Source organism: Aythya ferina (assembly GCF_964211825.1).
Source record: "Aythya ferina genome assembly, chromosome: 2".
Taxonomy (NCBI): Eukaryota; Metazoa; Chordata; class Aves; order Anseriformes; family Anatidae; genus Aythya; species Aythya ferina.
Genome location: NC_140297.1, coordinates 91,931,147 through 91,949,212, shown reverse-complemented (window position 1 = coordinate 91,949,212; position 18,066 = coordinate 91,931,147). Strand labels below are relative to the sequence as shown.

Genomic DNA, 18,066 nt, shown 5'->3' with positions numbered 1-18,066 from the left:
CAGCCCATACATTCTTTCCCTCAGTGCTCTGGGAAGAGGGAGAAAATCAAAGGAACTTTGAGGTCAAAAAAGTAACGCTCTTGAGTTGAAGCTTGAGGTATGTTCTGCATCCCAGGAGCCTTTGTGCTTCTGCCTCTTTCCTTTAAACTGGGATTGTTACAGGAGATAGGTTGAAATTTTTGGAGGTCTTCATATGGAAGCCAGTCCACTACGTTAGTAATGATGAACAGACCTTACCTGTAGGCTCTGTGAAGTGCACCTGAATTCATCTGTTTATTTTAGTAGGCAAGCATACATTGAATGTAAATTCCAGTAGAAATAAATCAGTAAAAACAAACAAAATTGTCTAAAAAAATTGACCCCCCCCTCCCAACCCATAAAATTAAAAGGTGTCTCTTGTGAAATTTAAAAGCAAATTCCTTATTTTTTCAGTAGAAATAACTGAAAAACAAATTTAGGCTAGTTGTGTAGAAACATTTGACAATTTGACAGAAGTTTTTTCGTTTATAATCTGAATAATGTGAAGTGTGACCCACGTTCCTCTGTTGTTTTTTTTTTTGTCAAAGTTACATGCTTTTCAAAACTCATTAAAATAAAATCCATATGTCTAAATGTGCCCTACACCAAATTGCTTGAAATGCTTATAAATTACACATTTGCAGATGACAACTCTTGCTCATCCAGATACAATGCCAAAGTGAGATACGAAAAGCAATTGGATTTTCTGATTTCTAAAACATAGAATTGCTCTTATGTCTAAAAGGAGGCTGTGCATAAACCAATAATGTAATAAGAAATTTATTTACTGTCCTAGTTTAACCAGGAAGGTATGCTTTGTACTGATGGTGATACATTCAGCGTTTTGCACTAGCATACATGATCTTTAAGATCAGTTATCACAGATGCAGAATAGCTGAAGTATGCTGTTTATGAAGTTTCTGGTCAGTATTTTGAGCTGTCATAATCAGGAGCTACAATGAATATGAATTTCTAGAGTATTTAAAACAGGATTATTAATTTTCCTGATAGAAGGAGAATACAATTAGGTTGTCTCTTCACACTTACTGCTTCACTACTGGCACCACACAGGTCCTCAGCACTATGCGATGCCTTCTCCTTTCAGCTTATTAGTTCTGTGTGCTAGGTGCAAGGAGCTGGAGAGATGTTGCACTACTATGCAGCCATTTACAGGTATATGCTTCTTGCCTGCCATAGCACTGCATTGCAGACCTGCTGTGCCACATATGGGACGCATGGATTGGTGCCTCAGTCCCAGCAGCTTGCACCCCACAACTGTAACCTGTTTGTGAAAACTTGGTGGTGGACTGCCCTGACCTACGTAGGAAGAGCTTTTAAACCGACATCTAACTTAAACCCTTCTTTTTCTAGTTTAGATGCTCCTTTTTGTTCAACCCATGGTGGGGAAGAAAAAGCACTTACTTTGACTTTGCAGCTGCCTTTGGTATCTTTTGTCTTTCCCTTAAATTTTTCTTCTCTGGTGGTATCCTTTCTAGTGGTATCTTCAATCAAAGGTCACCTGTTCTGCACTGCTCATCATTCTTACCACTTCCCACTATGAATCACATCCATACATTTTTCTTGAAACATCAATAAATCAGTCCGTGCAACAGTCTTGCAGCTGATGCCTAGGCATTACTACCTAAAGTTGTTACTAGAGGTAACAGTCTCATAGACATCACTGATGTATATGGGGAAATTCATATGAAATTCTGTTCTTGTGCATTAACATAATATAGATTTGCTGATAATCCCTTGTAACCACTGTCTCTTTACGCAGGGCTACTGGCAATCCCACATATTCTAGTTACACCTGATTTTTTGTTTTATTTTTTTATCTTCTGCTATCGAAATACACTACTTTTTTCCTAGTTGAACTTCATTTTTTAAGGTGGCTTTTTAATTTGTTAGGGCCACTTTAATTTGTGATCTCTGCCCTTAAATTACCGCAGCTCTTCCCAACCTCGTGACATCATCTACAAACTTCAGTAACCGTAATGCATTTCGTCAGGTTGCAGAATGACATCAGACTAGGACATAGGTATTGGTTCATGATTAACTTTTCTGTTATTCTGTTACTGCATCTGTAACACGAAATAGATTTACAGTATAACATTTTCTTACAAGTTGCATGATTACATCAGCAAAAGACATGTCTGAACATGGAACTTAGATTTGAGTAAAATTAATCTAAGGATAAAAACAACCCTTGTCTGACATGGAAGGTTCAGAAAGCTGCCTAAATATAGGGGTAGCATTAGTTTTAGGTTTGGATTAGGTTTGGATTCTTTCTTGTGAATGAGAAATAGATTTTTTCCCTGAGATGGTTAAATTCACAGCAATTATTTTTGGCCATTGAGATCATTCTTCTGTCTGTTTGTTGGTTTCTTTTTGTAGCTACCATAATAAGACTTCTGCTCATCTTCTGTAGTCTCTGGGGGGAAATCTAAAATGACTGCTTGTTTCAACACTAAGTCTGTCCTGTAGTTGCAGATAAGTATTTTAATTTCAAATGAAGTTGATACTTCAGATGCCTGCCTCAAGCCAGGATTCTGCCTTGTCTCCTGTATACTTGAAGGTAGTTTGGGGGCACGCTCATAGTAGTTAAGACCTAGTTTCTTCTCCTACAGCACAGAAAACATTTTTACAGGCAAAATAAGGAGATACTTCAAGAACAATTTTAAAACATTTTTGACAACTGAAATACATTTGTGCCATGGTTCCCGTTTGATTGAAAGGAAAGGGATTTACTTGAAAACTTAATTACGGCATGTTGAAACCTGGGTTCTCATACATGCTATTAAACATTTAGATGTTGTATTTTCTTCGAACAATCCAAATTGGATTGTGGTTGTTGTTTTGATTGTGTTTGTTGGGTTGAGCGGGGTTGGTTTTGGAAGGATGTGGTGAACTGCATTAAAAAAATTGAAAACTGTGTCACCCATGAGGGTTGCAGTAATTGCAAGGTTTCTGTGGGACAGCATAAGGTTTAAGAGACCAACAAGGCTGAGGAGGTTGGCTTGAAAAAAACACAGGGCTTTAGTGGGAACAAGATACCAGGAGGTGTTTTTTTGCTGCACCATCATGATCATTGCTGCACAGCTAGCACTTCATCCCACAGGCTGCCTTGAGGCTCTCATTGCAGAAGACCCCGTTGGAACTGTTCATGTTCTACATTCTTAAAATACATCCACAGATAACTTGCAGGTAGTGTTTAGCTCCCCTTTTTTTTTTGTGAAGTGTCCTTAAATAAAATGTTGACAGGTTATTTTTTCCACTTCTGTGTGATGGTTGACAGAATCAGTTTCAATAAAGAGGTTCGTGTTACAAAAACATTACGCTCCTTTGATATCCTCTGAAGGAGCTGACATGAATTAAATGTCACAGAAAATACAGAAAAATCAGGCTTTTGAGCAGCCGAAGTATGAAACCATCCAGAGTTTTTAGTGCAAACTTGTATTTAGTGTTCTTGCTGTGGCTTTGGTTTTGGGAACTTCTCTCCTCTCTCCTCTGATTTTATTATACCAGACGCTTACTTCTCATATGACTAAAATACTAAAAAGTATTACACTCCTCAAAATCTGCAGTTTATATAGATTTTGGTCTATAACTTCCCATTTTAATACTAAAGAAGCTTTTTTAAGCTGTGAGGTATTTGGGCTCTCTTCACTGGGGCCCCATGTATTCATAAACACTCCTTCCCCTTCCTCAAGTACCTCATAATATTTGTCTGTCAAAGGCTGGATTTGTTATTTCAAGTCACTCTTTAAAGCTTTATTTTTATATATATACTTTTCCCTCTGTTTTTCCGGGAAAATGGCTGAGAGCAGCTGTTTCTAGTTAGTCTGTTAAGAGAACCTCGCGTTTATTTTAACAACCGTGTGGATGTACAAGGTTTATAATGCACTCCTCACTTCCAGTGGATGAGTTTTGAGTATGGTGATTTTGGTTCGGCAGTCATTTGGGAGTTAGGCGTGCCTTTAGGTGGGAAAGGAGGGTGAAAATACGCAAACTTTTCTTGGGAATAATAATGAGAAGGGAGCCCGAAGAAGCAAAAGCTGGAGGTCTTGGAGCTCTTGGTGGTAGATGGAAGATTCTGCCTGGTGGTTGGGAGTGCTGAGGGTGTTCCTCTTCTACAAGGTTTTATCAACTCAACAGAGGAACAAAATGGTGTTCTTGGAGCAGTTAGTTCCAGAAAGGGATGTTTTCAGTGCAGACTGTGTTCCTCCTCAAGGTGCAGAGACAGCCTTTCAGCTAATTGTCTGGCTCCGGGACCTCTGTTATGTGTCTTCCCGTCTTCTCTGCCCTCCTGCCAGTGCTCCCAAAACTGCAAAGATACAAGCAGTGTGCAAAAGCATAACACGTAAAGCGGGAAGTTAACATCAACACACTGCATTTATCTTTGCTAAGAGGGTGTGTGTGCCACCAGCTCTGCAATGATGTAGCTGTTAGGGCTTTTCTGAGAGGAGGAATTTAGAGTTGGTAGGGATATTTTGGTTGCTCAGATCCAGGACAAGAACCTGAATGTCCTCAAATGAGTGAACAACTAGCATAACGCAATGGTGAGATAAATTTTGGAGTGTGGCTTTTGTGACTGTAGTCTGAAGGCACAAGTTTTCATTTCACTTGCAGGAGTGTGCTAGTGCTGTAAAAAGGATACAGCACTTAGCTGCCTGCTCGCTGTCTCATGAAGCTGTGGTGACACTTAACAGAGGAGTACCTTGTTTTATGGCCAGTGAGCTTGGATATACGTTCACCAGGATTTAATTAGATTACAGGACTTTTTATTTGCTTTTTATCTGTGTAACCTAGTAAGCAACCTAAAAGCTATGAAAATAAAGATGCAGAGACTAAAATTCAGTACTAAATATGAGGTGCTGAGTTATTTTCACCTGGAAAGCCATGCAAGTATGTAGGAAAGTAAGAGCTTAAGCAGTCTATTTCAGTTCTTGGACCAGTGGTTTTAATCCATTGAGAATGAGCAGGTAGAGAAATGTGAAGAGAGAAGGAAAAGGTGTGAAGAGGTAGGAATGGAAAAAGACAAAAAGTAGTTTGCGCATAGAATGGTACCGCATCTCATAGAAGAAGATTTCTTTTTTAGATGCCTGGGCAGTTTCTTTCCAGAGGTTTACCCCAGGAACCCACTGTGCAGTGAAAAGCAGTCTATTTTTTGTTTATTTTTTCTCCTATAGATGGCTTAAATGATAAATACAATGGATGATTGTCCTCTTCATAGGGAACAAATGCAATAGGGTTACATTTTCGATTGTGTGATTTGTGGCACTAACTGCTTAGCAGTTTATCAAACTACTTTGTATTTTAACATATATGTAAAGATATCTTTACAGTTCCCAGAATCGTACTGCCAATAACATTTAACAGAGTTTCTTTGATCGTTTTAGAGGTGTATTTGATGCTTCCCTCAAAATGGCTGGGTTCTATGGACTCTACACATGGCTGACTCACACTATATTCGGGATTAATATAGTCTTCATACCATCTGGTAAGAATTTGAATAATTATAATCTATTCATAGGTAATATTGGATAATTACACAAGGGCAGTAGGATTAAATGTTGCTGATGAGATTAGTCCCGAAGTTATTTTTAGAGAACATTATATCATAATCTGGCAACTATCAGAATTGAAGTTGTGTATGCAACCTTAATGTGGTTGATTTGTGCAAATGTCTTAATACAGTTTCTAATTACAAAACTGCGTACTTTTTTTTTTTTTTTTTTTTTTTAAATCATGACACCTGAGGCTGTTGGTGGACTCAGTATATGGTATGAACTCGGAGAGGAGCTATTTTGCTATTTTTTCTCTTTATTTCCCCATTCAATATGTAACCTCATTTTCATTTCCCGTTTATTGTTCAAACCAGACTTGGAAATGTACTTTGACAAGTTTAATACTTCTGCATGATGCACTGGAGTTCCAAAGAGCTTCTTAGCATTAACTGATTCCTCCAAGTTTAATTTAATCTACCATGGATCTAATTATTCCATGAAGACTGTACAGCTTGTCATAGCTCTGATTTCAAAATCTTTAGACCCAGCTGTGAATTTATGTAGTGCTGCTGAAAACTTATTCCAGGCATGTTTAAAGCTGACCACGAGTAGGGTGGAGAGAAATCCCTGATTTCTGTCTTACCTCCTTAGCTTTGCCTTTTTCTGTTTTCACAACACATCCCCAGCCAGCTATTTTACTTCTGTTTATTTTGCTGGCTGTAATTCTTTCCCCCTTCTTTTCAGTCCAAGTCTTTCCAGGTTTTAACTTCATTCTGCGTGCCTTGGCTTTTGTTTCCTCCGTAATTGACAGGTGCTGTTTTTTCAGGATGCCTAAATGCGGGAAGATATGGTATCATGAAAATGCACAATAGAGGCATGCTTCCTATTCTCAGTGCTATTGCCTGACTGCGTTACCGGCCTCTGGTTTCTGTTACTCTCAAAGTTTTAGCTTTGGAATGGTTGAACAGTTTTCACTGAAAAATCTCCCTGTTCCTCTTCTCCCACTATTCCTGTGTAAAAAAAAACAACAAACAAAACCCCACTACAACAAAAACAACAGTTGTTGAACAAAAAAAGGGAAGCTATAAAGCAACAGAAAAAATATCATACAATACCTTGTAATAGAAAAGATCAGTATCATAAAGTACAACTATCTTGAAGGTATTGGTTGTCATTAGACCTACTTAGAAATACAATTGTTCTTTTTGTTTCAGCTACCTTCAAAATCTTAGATTTTACCTTTTGGTTAATGAGACCAAAAAGGAGCAATAAAACTGTTTTCTTTTTTTCTATTGTGCTCATTAATTTTGCATTAAATTAGAATGACAGCAGTACTACATTGAGATTACCAGGGGTGGTTGAATAAGCACGAGGCTGTATGCCTGTTTGGACACATGCATGTGTTTGCACAGATATGTATTTATTTATGTGCAGACATAAGTACATGAAGTCAAGGGTTTTCTGTTTGCCTGGTTTCTCACAGTACTACTTACATTATACTGGTCCAATGCTTCTCTGAGACTTCCTTTTGTACAGTTTGCACAGTTACTAATTTTGTGGTTACATGAAATTTGAATGATTGGTGTAACTTCATCTTTTTCTTAATTGGTGTCTGTATTGGAAGTAACTCTTTGTGACTGGTGGAGCTTTTCTATATGGGGAATAGTTCCATTTTCTTAAATATAGTTCTTTTTTTCCTTGACCACAGTTACAAAACAGTAAGAGCCTTATGTGCTATCTCTTCAGTGTCTTATTTGCAACAGTTGATAGAAGTGAGACTACTGGTGTGGCTGAAGTGTCAGAGTTGAATTGTAAATGTTTTTGTACTTATGTTTCTCTGGACTTGTTCTCACTCCGCTTCTGTGTGCTCTAGCATTAGCAGCAATCCTTGGAGCAGTTCCATTTCTGGGGACGTACTGGGCAGCAATCCCTGCAGTCCTAGACTTGTGGCTTGTGCAAGGACAGGGATGCAAAGCCATCTTGCTCTTGGTTTTTCACCTGTTGCCAACCTATTTTGTAGATACAGCAATATATTCGGATATATCAGGGTAAGTATACTGAAAATATTTTAAATTTACATATTGTAAAAATGCTTAATGAACAACGATGCCTTTAAATTTACTTTTATGAAGCATGTATAACAGTCTTTAAGCACAGGAGTAGGTGTAGTGATATCTCAGTAAAACTGACCTAAGTGCCATTGCTTTCCCAGGCCTCTTTTCTGTGAAATTTGTCATTTCAGAGGTCTTGAACTCGTTCTCAGTCAAAAACTCAGCTGCTCTGGCTGATAAAGTAAACTTATATTATTTATCTGATCATTGACTAATGACATCTTGCATTCTCCTTCATATCACCTAACGCCAAATGATGCTGCAGAACAAACAGAAAATCCATGAGATAGTTATGGACTTGAAAAAAATCCTGTAATTTTTCAAAATTAGCTATGAAAATTTTGAGGATTGTTTTGAAGCCAGCCTTTGTGTTGTGCCACTGTGCCCAGTGTAGGAAGTCTATTGATTTTTCGATTTTTCGATATTTAAACGTGTTGAGACAGCTGAAAGTGTGAAATTGGAGAGAGGCTTCTACTGAGACAGCAGCCAGTTCTGTTTTTCTGTTGTTGGAGCTGAACACAGGTTTCTGGAAAAATCTTGCTAGGTTTCTGGCTGCCTGTCTGTATTGGGTTGAAGTGTCTCTTGGTTTCAGCTTTGAGTTTGTACACAAAAAAAAGCTAATTCCAAACTATGGAGACAGAAAGTCAACATCTGCAGTCGTACCTGGAGGACTAGCAATGCTACTGAAATGTTGACTGGCATGTCATGCTGCTGAAACGCCTTGTAAGTACCATTGTGGAACTCAAACTAGAAAATGTGGAAGGGAAGTTTTACAGAGCTATCACAGATATGAATGGTCAAGGTTCATATGTGCAAGATGTGTTCACAACCATGTACAATATAGGTTAAAAGTTGTACTCTTCTAGTCACTGCTTCAGTCTTAGCCATTAGAAGCAAACCTAGTAAGTTGTTTTAATTGAGAACTTTTAATGACAAGGTGTGAATGCTCAATCAGTCTTTGCTTTAATTCATGCTCCAGACATAGTTGTGTGCTGAAACTAGTCCTTCATTTGTATTAATTTGTATTGTAGTGAATTAATGCAGAATAAAGACATTGTGTTTCAGCTGGGGTAAGTTAGAAATTTGTTGTTTTTTTTTGTCCCCCAAATAGTTACACTGAACCTTATGATAATATGAGCAATATTAATAATCTTTTTCATAGACTGTGACACTAGTTATTTTCCATGAATTAAAGCTAACAGGTGAAGTATAATCAAATTACATTGTTTTTTTCTACAATAAATTGTGGATAAATTTAAGGCCAGTAGCTGTTTAAGTAGCCAATAATTCTTCTACTTATTGAAATATATTTTTGACTGTGGGTTGTGGGCTCTGTTCACTGTCCAGAAAATATATGTGGCAAGAATAGATTTTCTAATGATGGAGCAAAATTGTATTCTTCCCATTACATAAAACAGTAAGCATCATGCTGCCTTGCATATTAGGTTAATTCTATTTGATATAGCTATAATTAGGTTATGCAAGGTTTTCTAAATATATTAAGTTTATATTGTAGCTCTATTTTATCAGGTGATCTGTTGTTTGATTTAGCAAACTGGCCAGAAAAACTTTAAAACTGATGCAAGTGTTGGAAAAAAATATTAGAAATTTTTAAAGGTTTAGAAATGAATCACATGTCTACTGTTGGAGCAACATAAAGCTTTAAGGTTGAGTCTGTCCTCTCAAAAAAACAATCTGTTTGGCCTTACCAGTATGTTAAATTTGATCTAGGTAAGACATGATTACAAGGTGAGTATGATGTAATAAATCACATTTCATGATCTTATCATTACACTTGGAATTTAGAGCAACTTCCTAAAAATTGGATGCTAAGTTTCAACTGTAGGCTTTCTAGTATAATACCTAAAAGATATATGGTAACTGATCTTTGAAAGATGAAATGTAAATTGCTATCATTGTGTAAATTAATGTCTCTTCTCAGGACTTCAACATAGTAAATGTTGCTATCTGTCTTAAAATTTAACAATTCTTGACCGTAAAGCATGAACAGTCTTTGTAATCTCTACATTTTCGAAATTGAAATGTTTTTACCATTAACTCCTTTAGATCCCTTGAAGTGTCCAGGTTCAGGTTGGATGGGGGCTTTGGGCAACCTGGAAGGTGTCCTGATTTTGGCAGGGATGTTGGAAATGTGTAATCTTTAAAGGTCCCTTCCAACCCAAACCGTTCTGTGATTCTTCCAGCGGTTCTCTAGAAAATAGCTTCTGTAGATATTGCAACCATTATGTGCTATAAATTTTGTTTGATATATTGTATAAATATAGTACAGAATGCAGCTGAGAATACTTGTGCAGTCATTCAAACAGCAGTTTAGTCTAAATACAGGCATCTGTAAATATATGTCACTTTTTAAGCTTAATGATACTGTGTGATTAATCCACATTTCATAATCAATAGTAATGTTGCTGGTTGTTCTTACTTTAATTTTATCCTTCTCATGCTGTAATTTCAGAGGTGGTCACCCTTACCTGACAGGTCTTGCAGTAGCTGGTGGAGCGTATTACCTGGGACTGGAAGGAGCCATCATAGGACCAATTCTACTTTGTATACTTGTGGTTGCCTCCAACATCTACAGTGCCATGTTAGTTAGTCCAACAAATTCAGTGCCCACTCCATCACAAGCAGCGTGTCCATTACAGATTTACCGGTAAGCTTTAAGTGTCTTACATGTATGCATGATAAGTTTTTACACGGAACACTGTTAACACACATAGGGATGTGTGCATGAGTTTGTGTACGTATGTGCCTGCACACATACATTGTCTGTTGAAGTATTCAGAGAGGATTCAGCTATCCTGTATTCTAGAAATAAAAAGTACCGTAAAATGCTCACTGGAATTTGTAAACTTGAAATGTTCGTTTAATGTCTCTCAGCTTCTTACAGAAGGCTCTTTTAGAATATTCATTGACAATACCTTTGTATCTTATAATACACATGCTGCCTTTGTGCTTGAAGATAATTGAACATCCCCCGTTCCCCGTGTAAAACTATTATTCATGGATATCTGATAGTGTTTATTGGCCTTAATAAGATAACTGTCTGCGGATATTGCACTTCGTGTTACTTTACAATACTGCAAAATATGAATAAACATACTTGAATTTAAAAAAATGAGATTCCTTTATGTGCCATTATTCCATTAGAAGTATGGTCTTGATTAATCTCTTTATTGAAATTACCAAATGTGGAATATAGAAATGTATTTTTAAACTGTTCAGCTAAGGAATGGGATGAATAAATTCCTAACTGAATATTTAATTAGAGTTGGAAATCATATTGTGAAATTATTAATGACAATAGGCATTTTAATGTCTCTACTGTCTTGTTTAATTATATAGGCTAGCTCATTATACATATATCTTGAAGAGATTCTATGCTTGTGAGCAATTCTTTGCTTCATTCACATGAATAATGTTGTCATCTTTCATCTGATGAAAAAAATCACTAATTGGACCTGTCTGTAGTTTCTGACTTGCGGAACTTATGCTCCTAGACTTTCTGTATACTACACATAGCGCTGCCTGCAGTACGCACAAAAATATGCATGTATTTTTTCCCTGTTTCATTTGTAGGAAACTAGACATTTGCAGTCACTCAAAACAAAAATGAATCTTTTTATTTTTTTCCAGGTCACCTAGAGAGAGTCCTGAGGAGACGAAAATGGCTGCCGAATGATGACGTTGCTGTGCTGCACCTATTCGACTCGAGAGAATCATTCTCTTCTGTCTTGAGTTCACAACAGCCATGGCCTTCTGTCCCTTCCCAGCTGAACCTAGGGACAGCTCACAGGGAAGCATAGTTTGGGTGTTACGAGAAACCACTTCCCAAATTACTGCTGGCCTTACATTATTGTGCACTTTGCTTCTTCAAGAGAGGAAGGAAGTCTACTTCCATGGCTTTGCATACTAACACACAGTTCCACTGCCGCCTTTGTAGACCTTCTATCTTCATAAAAAGGATGGCTGAGAGGACGGGTATATCCACTGGAGTTGTTACCTGCTGAAATGACTAACTTGGCTTTTATTTATTGGGTTATTTGCATTACTAAATTGTGGTAGTTTTACAGAAAGCTAATTCCAAAATATTTATTTTCTGTTCATCTGGTGGCAACAGAGATGTAAACCACTCGTTGTTAAATGAAGATTGAATACTGTTTGTTTGCTGCTCCTCAAAGTATTTCTTTAAAGGCTTTAATCATCACCTATAACTCATAAGTACACTTAAACCTTTTCCTCTTATAAGCACTGAAATTTATTGTTGTTGGAGACAGGTATTTCTAATATCTTCCTGAAATTAGTAGACATACAGATTGTAGAATGTGGGTTTTCCTCATATTGAAATAGGAGGACTTGTTTAAATAGTTTAAATCTGATAGTATTTTGCCTTCTGTTCACCATCCCAGTGGAGTCATGTTGTCAACTAAATTTAATCAAAGGCCTTAAATGTTTTCAATCAGAGGTAATGTACAATTGTCATGTCTACTTCCAATAATAGGAAGAGCTTGAATGGGGGATTGTCTTATGTTGTTTTTCAAATGCTGTGACTGTGTTCCATTTACTTTTCAAACAAATGCAAGTTTATTTTTAAAGAGGAAGGGAAAGGAATACAGGCTTTGGTTTTGTTTAGTTCCTTTTTTGTTTGTTTGTTTGTTTGCTTTTTCCCTTGTATGCCACTAGCCAAATACCTTAGAAAGTTAGGCAGAGTATATAAATTTCTGAAACGGTGCATTGCCTAGGTCACAAAAGCAAACTACTTTAGCGTTTTTCTTTCATATGTAGTTCTGCCTAAATTGCAGTTTTGGTGACATTTAAGGCCTTTTGTATTGCTTGTTGAAATACTTTGACACAATGGATCTTTATACCATGGAAAACAGGAAGTGTTTTTTTGGTGGAAGTTTCATACTTGAACGGATTTTCCACAAACACACTTTGAGGCCCTTGGAACAAAGTAGCAGTTGCACATGCTTAACCAAAGAACCACCTTTCAGTTTCTAATAACTTATAACTTTTCTTGAGTTTATTTCAGAGTTTGATTGACAAGATTTATATTGAATACAGGCATGCCTTGCATTTATTGTTTACCATAACACAACGGTTGGCACACAGATCTGTTCGTACCTAGGGATAAGGATGTCTGGTTTGTGTAGAGACAGGTCTCAGTAAATTAGATGTTTATTCTATTCCCATTGCCGAGGTGCTCATAGATTTTGAAGGCTCTTATTTTCTTGATAATACCTGTATATTGAGATGATTTCTGAAAGTATATTGACATAAAAAATGGATGGCAAATAGCCTGATACTTACTAAGCAAGAATAGGTTTGCTATAGGTTTGCAATAAACAGGCTGCCTATTAATTAAAAAGCCTAGTCCTCAGATTCTCTAAATTTGCTGCTGCAATTTTACTGAAATTTTATGCCTAAATTTGGGGTTTCAAGTGTGCTGGTTTTGGTCTTGGAAACTTGGAGGTATGTGTTTGGATTATTCAGGCTTAATGTAGTGGTTGGACTTTAGTTCCTTAAAATATATAAATATCCCATATAATATTTTAAATTCTGAAAGACCTACACATCAGTTTGAAGTAACTGTACAGAAGGATGTGTTGTTTGTATTAAGTAACTGTCCCTATATTAATTTCCTTTTTTTTTTTTTTAAAATTAATCTTTAATAAAACACATTTTTATAATTGTTGCTGGCTAGGGTGGAGGATGACCAAGAAACCGAGGCTGACTCCTGCAACACTCTAACCAGTTTAAATGAGACCACCATGATACTTGGGAGACTTTTTTATTATATTTTTTTTCTTTTTGTCCAGAATTTTGCACTGAAATGTCTTCTTCACATTAGAGCTTCTTGTAGACAGTATTTAGTGATTACTAGCAAGAAATATGCATGTTTAATATATTCCCAGTTTTCTGTTGCTCTTCTTTGCTCACATTTGTATTACCCACATTTGTTTACCCAGTTATTTTTGAGACAATCTTTCAGACTCAGCATGGTCATTTTAAAGAGTCATTATAAATCATTCTTTTGTTTGTTTGTCTTTAAGTTTTCCTCTTCTTCCTCCCCCTTCATGTGACTGCCTTAGATCAAAGAAGGGTTTCTGATGTGAAGATTGAAACTGATTTCAGACAGTTGTCTTCAACAATGGCAAGTCGGTGAAATCAGCTATTTTGAAATGTTCCTTTTCCAATGTGAAATCGTTTTGTATGGAGAACTAATTTTTTACGTAGTCTTTTAGTCTACCCACCTTTGAAATGAGTCTTCATACTTGATTTTTCCTGTTATAAATTTGACTAGGGCTTGCCATGGACAAACTTCTGTAGTATGGTCTTTCTCACAAAATGAAGCTTAAGGATCTAGTGCTATGTGCCATGTCTGACCGGGGAATCAATTGTGTGGCTCGGTGGTATAGTAATGGTATGCTGCCAGAAAGAAAAGAACAAAACCTCCAGTAACACCTTCTCAAAATATGAAATACTCACAGAATTCCGCCACTCGCCCTTGTGTATTTTACCAGCTCCATGTTCTTTTCTGGAAAGCTTTGGCCTCTTTAAGACTAGTTTGGTTTAGATCAGTCTCACAATAACCTGAAAATAATCAAAGTTGTCATTTTGACTTCTGGTCACTTCAACATACAACTTCGTGTTATATTGCTTTGTCTGCAATAGCAAACAGCAGCTCTGTGAGATGAGCTTTCAGATGTTTTTTTAGGCTTCAGAAAAAAAAAAAAAAAAAAGGCCAAGGAGGGAGGGAAACTGCTCACACACAGGTGTTTTGTAGCGGCATTAAACTACAGTTTTCTTAGCAGTGACAGTCTTAATATGTTTGTAGGTAAGAAGTTGATGGTCTTTAGCTTTACTGTAAACAGTCATTCCAGGGGCAAGTATTTACTTGTATTTGATATATTTAGTATTCAATTTGGAACAAAATCAATTCAGAATTCAGAAGGGAGTGCTCATAGTAGTAAACCAAGACAATGTAGTCTCACAGTATTATAAAATACAATGATACTGTTTTCTACCATTCTCTTCTAGCAAGTCAGGCTTGTTGCAAGTAAGTGCAGTGCCAGAGGGCCAGGATAACTGTTTTTGCACAGAGCCTCAGTTAGCCCTTTCTCCCCTTCCTACACCTCAGCTGAACGTTACTGTACTGCAGCAGAACCAGCAGAAGCGAATGTGTGCCCGTTCACAGCCCAGCTTGTTAACCTCAGCTCGCTGTAAGTACTGGCTTAATTGAACACAACGCAGCAAGTTGCAAAGGGTGAGTCTGGCACATGCTCATTTTGCCAGCCTTACAGCAATACGCTGGCTTTCAGCACAGATGCACTGTGACCAGCTGGGAGCAGCAATGGCTTATTTTGAAAAAAACAGTGTTTAACATGAGAGGCATACATACAGTATGCATTTTACAGAAATGAACTAGATATGCCCGTGTCTAATAATTGAGACAACAGTCTGATTTTTCCATTCACATTGGTATACGTATTGGTTCATCTGAGATACCTTGAGGCTTGTCTGATTTCAAAGAGTAAGTGACTTTTGTTCAAGACACTGGGAGAAGAAAGATGCACTTTTGTACATTCTGTCAGTGATTATTTGATTAGGAGATCCGTAATCTGTTAAATTGAGTAAAAGAAGGAAAAAAAACATTGCAAAGGGAAAATCGGAGGCTTTCTCCAATATTAAACACCAGTGTAATTTCTGAAATAGGTGTTGGGTTGTAATATCAAACAGGATTTCAGAAAGCCTGAAAACACAAAATTGGATAAAATTATACCCCACTAAAACCAGCAACAGCATTGCTAAATCGCTAATCCCAAGTATTGGTGGCAGGATATTGTACAGAGTGCTGCCTTCCCTATGAACCTACACAAAGGATGGGAAGAATGTCATTATTCTCCTGGGACTGTATGGCTTTGCATCAGTGATGGAAGATGCTTCCACAGCTGCCTTTATTCAGACATCGTCTATATATTATATTGGCTTAACTTTCTCACTGCTACCTTTATGGAAACCACACCATCTTTATAAATTCCATCTTGGCTTGTTTTTCAAGGGTATTATTATAATTAATCGCTAACGCTTGTTGGTGAAGCATGCGTTGGCAAAGCTCTTCCCTTCTAATTTCATATTCCACAAAGCTAAGATTGCCTAATAATAAACTTTTTTGAGGTTTGATCTTTAACCTGTTACTGTTCTCTCATTTTTAGTAAAAGTCCTTAATGCTTCATGATAAAAATATCCCAAATTACTTTTAACTGATAAAATTGTAAATTTAAGAAAAAAAATGCAATGTGTAAAATGAAGTTGATACTTTGAAACCAGAAACAATGCCAGAAGTGTAGAGCCTATTCAGGGATTCCACATGGGGTTTGTAAATGTATGTGTTGATGTGCACCATTTATAAATATGAACAGTCTGTCATATTCAGGCTTCAACTGAAATTTTGACCTATCATTTTTTTTAAAGATATCTGAGAACAAAATAGTGCCTGTATATAGTGAAAACGAGCACTATTTTCTAGAATTAATGTTTACTTCATAAAGGTCAAAGGAGAACCAAGCAAATACTGGTGGGGTGACTAGGACTGTTTTCGTGTAGTTTGTATAGTTGGGAAAGACTGCTCTTCCGTCTAGTAAGGCATTGCTAAGAGATTACTGGTCCTGGAAGTATTTGCACACACCTACTAAAGAGCTGCCAAGATTAATAGGTCATGAAATATGTCTTCAGATCCCCAGTCTCTTAACCTCTTCCGCACCCTCATCTGGTAGCTCGTTTTCAATCTGGTTTAGTATATGAGAGTGTTGCTTCGTGCTATTTTGGGATAGATTCCCCTGAAGGGCACGCTTTGAATGTCCGTACTGATACAGTATGTCCAATTCAGGAAGGAATTGCTAATTGGCAAGTAAGTGCATCCCTGATGTGCTCTGCATATGGATAGACTTGGACAAATATAATAACTAGAGGTTGCTACCTAGTGATTCCAAAGCTAGGTTTGAGTCAGCAGCAGGGCATATTTGCTTGCAGCAGGATGCATTTGGAAGATAGCGAAGGCAACACGAGTGCTGTAACATCCACATATCAATCTGAACGATTTTCAGCATAAAGGTTTTAAAAGGAAAATACTGATTTCTTTTCCCAGCCTTTTTGCGTCTTGATTTTGAATGGGGACCCAAAGTCAGAGTAACTTTTCATGGTACTGTTGTGGATTAAATGTGAGAGGCATCACAAAGCTACAGTGTAGCCACAGAACAGAAGTTGGTTAGGAATTGTCATTTAGACCATAAGGTTGGAAGAACAAAATCCGAAATTTCGGCCTCCTTTCTGTCAGTCTGAAGTTTTTTCAAGAAGTATCAGTAAAAAACAACTTCATGCTGTTTATACCTTAATGGCTGAGTAGATCAATGTTTTCAGTTTCCAGTGTCACCACTGGTATATTCTGCAAGCATACAAGTTGTTCAGATTGTTACCCTTAAAAAGAAACTCTCTGCTTCAGTGATGGTTGGAAGGAAACTTTCTATACTAATATTGTGTGTTTACCTATAAATACAAGTTAACTACTGTTTGATATTTTGGTTGGAAGACTAGCAACGGTTTTGTTCTGTTTTGTTTTTTCCCCTTTGGTAAATTTCACCAAACCAAATCCAAAGAAAACTTTGATATTGTGTGCTAAGACTGGCTAGATCCTACTAAAATCTAAAAGCAGATCTGTGTTACAGAGCACAGTCTGTTCAGAAGTGTGCATTTCTAACCAGTACTTGGGGGGATTTGGAGCAATAACTTCTATCTGTTGACTCAAATTTGTCTGTAAATGTACCTGCGATACATCTTCAAAATGTATCTTGAATTACATTCAAGACTAATGTTTCCATAACTGGTTTTGGTACAGCACCTCTTTTTTTTTTTTTTTTTTTTTTTGCATGTGTAATATTGAAAATATAATCTGTATGTCCATTTGTGGCAGAAAAAGAATGTGAGTTAAGGTTGAGAAGTACTTGTGTAGACTGCAGAGGTATTTAATTAATTTTGATTGTATGCACCAGTCCTCTTCCTTAATAACATTTTTTTTTTTTTGTAGCAGGTATACAAGGCTTTTAACTTAATATTGTATTCACACTGCAGTCCTTTGTAAGCACAGAATGTTTAATATATTTTGAAATAAAATGCTGTTAAAGAAAAGAAAATGGAGTTTGATTTGAGTGATTGGATCTTTGAAATGAGTCACAAAGGCCAGGTTAATCTGGTGAAACATCTCAAGCAAAGCTTGAGACAAAGAACAAACAAGGCAACAGATCTGCAGTCACTGAGCATAACTCCAGTTAGTTCCATACTTCTCTTTTTTTTTTTTTCTTTTCTTTTCTTCACATTTTCCATGGGGTAAGGGCATGTGCCTCAACAGTAACTGT

At 36.9% G+C, this 18,066-nt stretch overlaps 1 protein-coding gene across 2 annotated transcripts in view; it reads left to right on the top strand.

Moving 5' to 3' along the window:
* TMEM245 (transmembrane protein 245) overlaps positions 1-17,844 on the top strand; it is an 86,210-nt gene extending 68,366 nt beyond the window's left edge. For both annotated transcript variants that reach the window (XM_084510341.1, XM_084510340.1), the window contains 4 exons: positions 5,421-5,521; positions 7,402-7,576; positions 10,113-10,307; positions 11,291-17,844. In XM_084510341.1, the coding sequence (XP_084366467.1) occupies positions 5,421-5,521; positions 7,402-7,576; positions 10,113-10,307; positions 11,291-11,336 (517 nt within the window). In that variant the 3' untranslated portion in view covers positions 11,337-17,844. The remainder of the gene's footprint in view (positions 1-5,420; positions 5,522-7,401; positions 7,577-10,112; positions 10,308-11,290) is intronic.
* Positions 17,845-18,066: the final 222 nt, after the last annotated feature.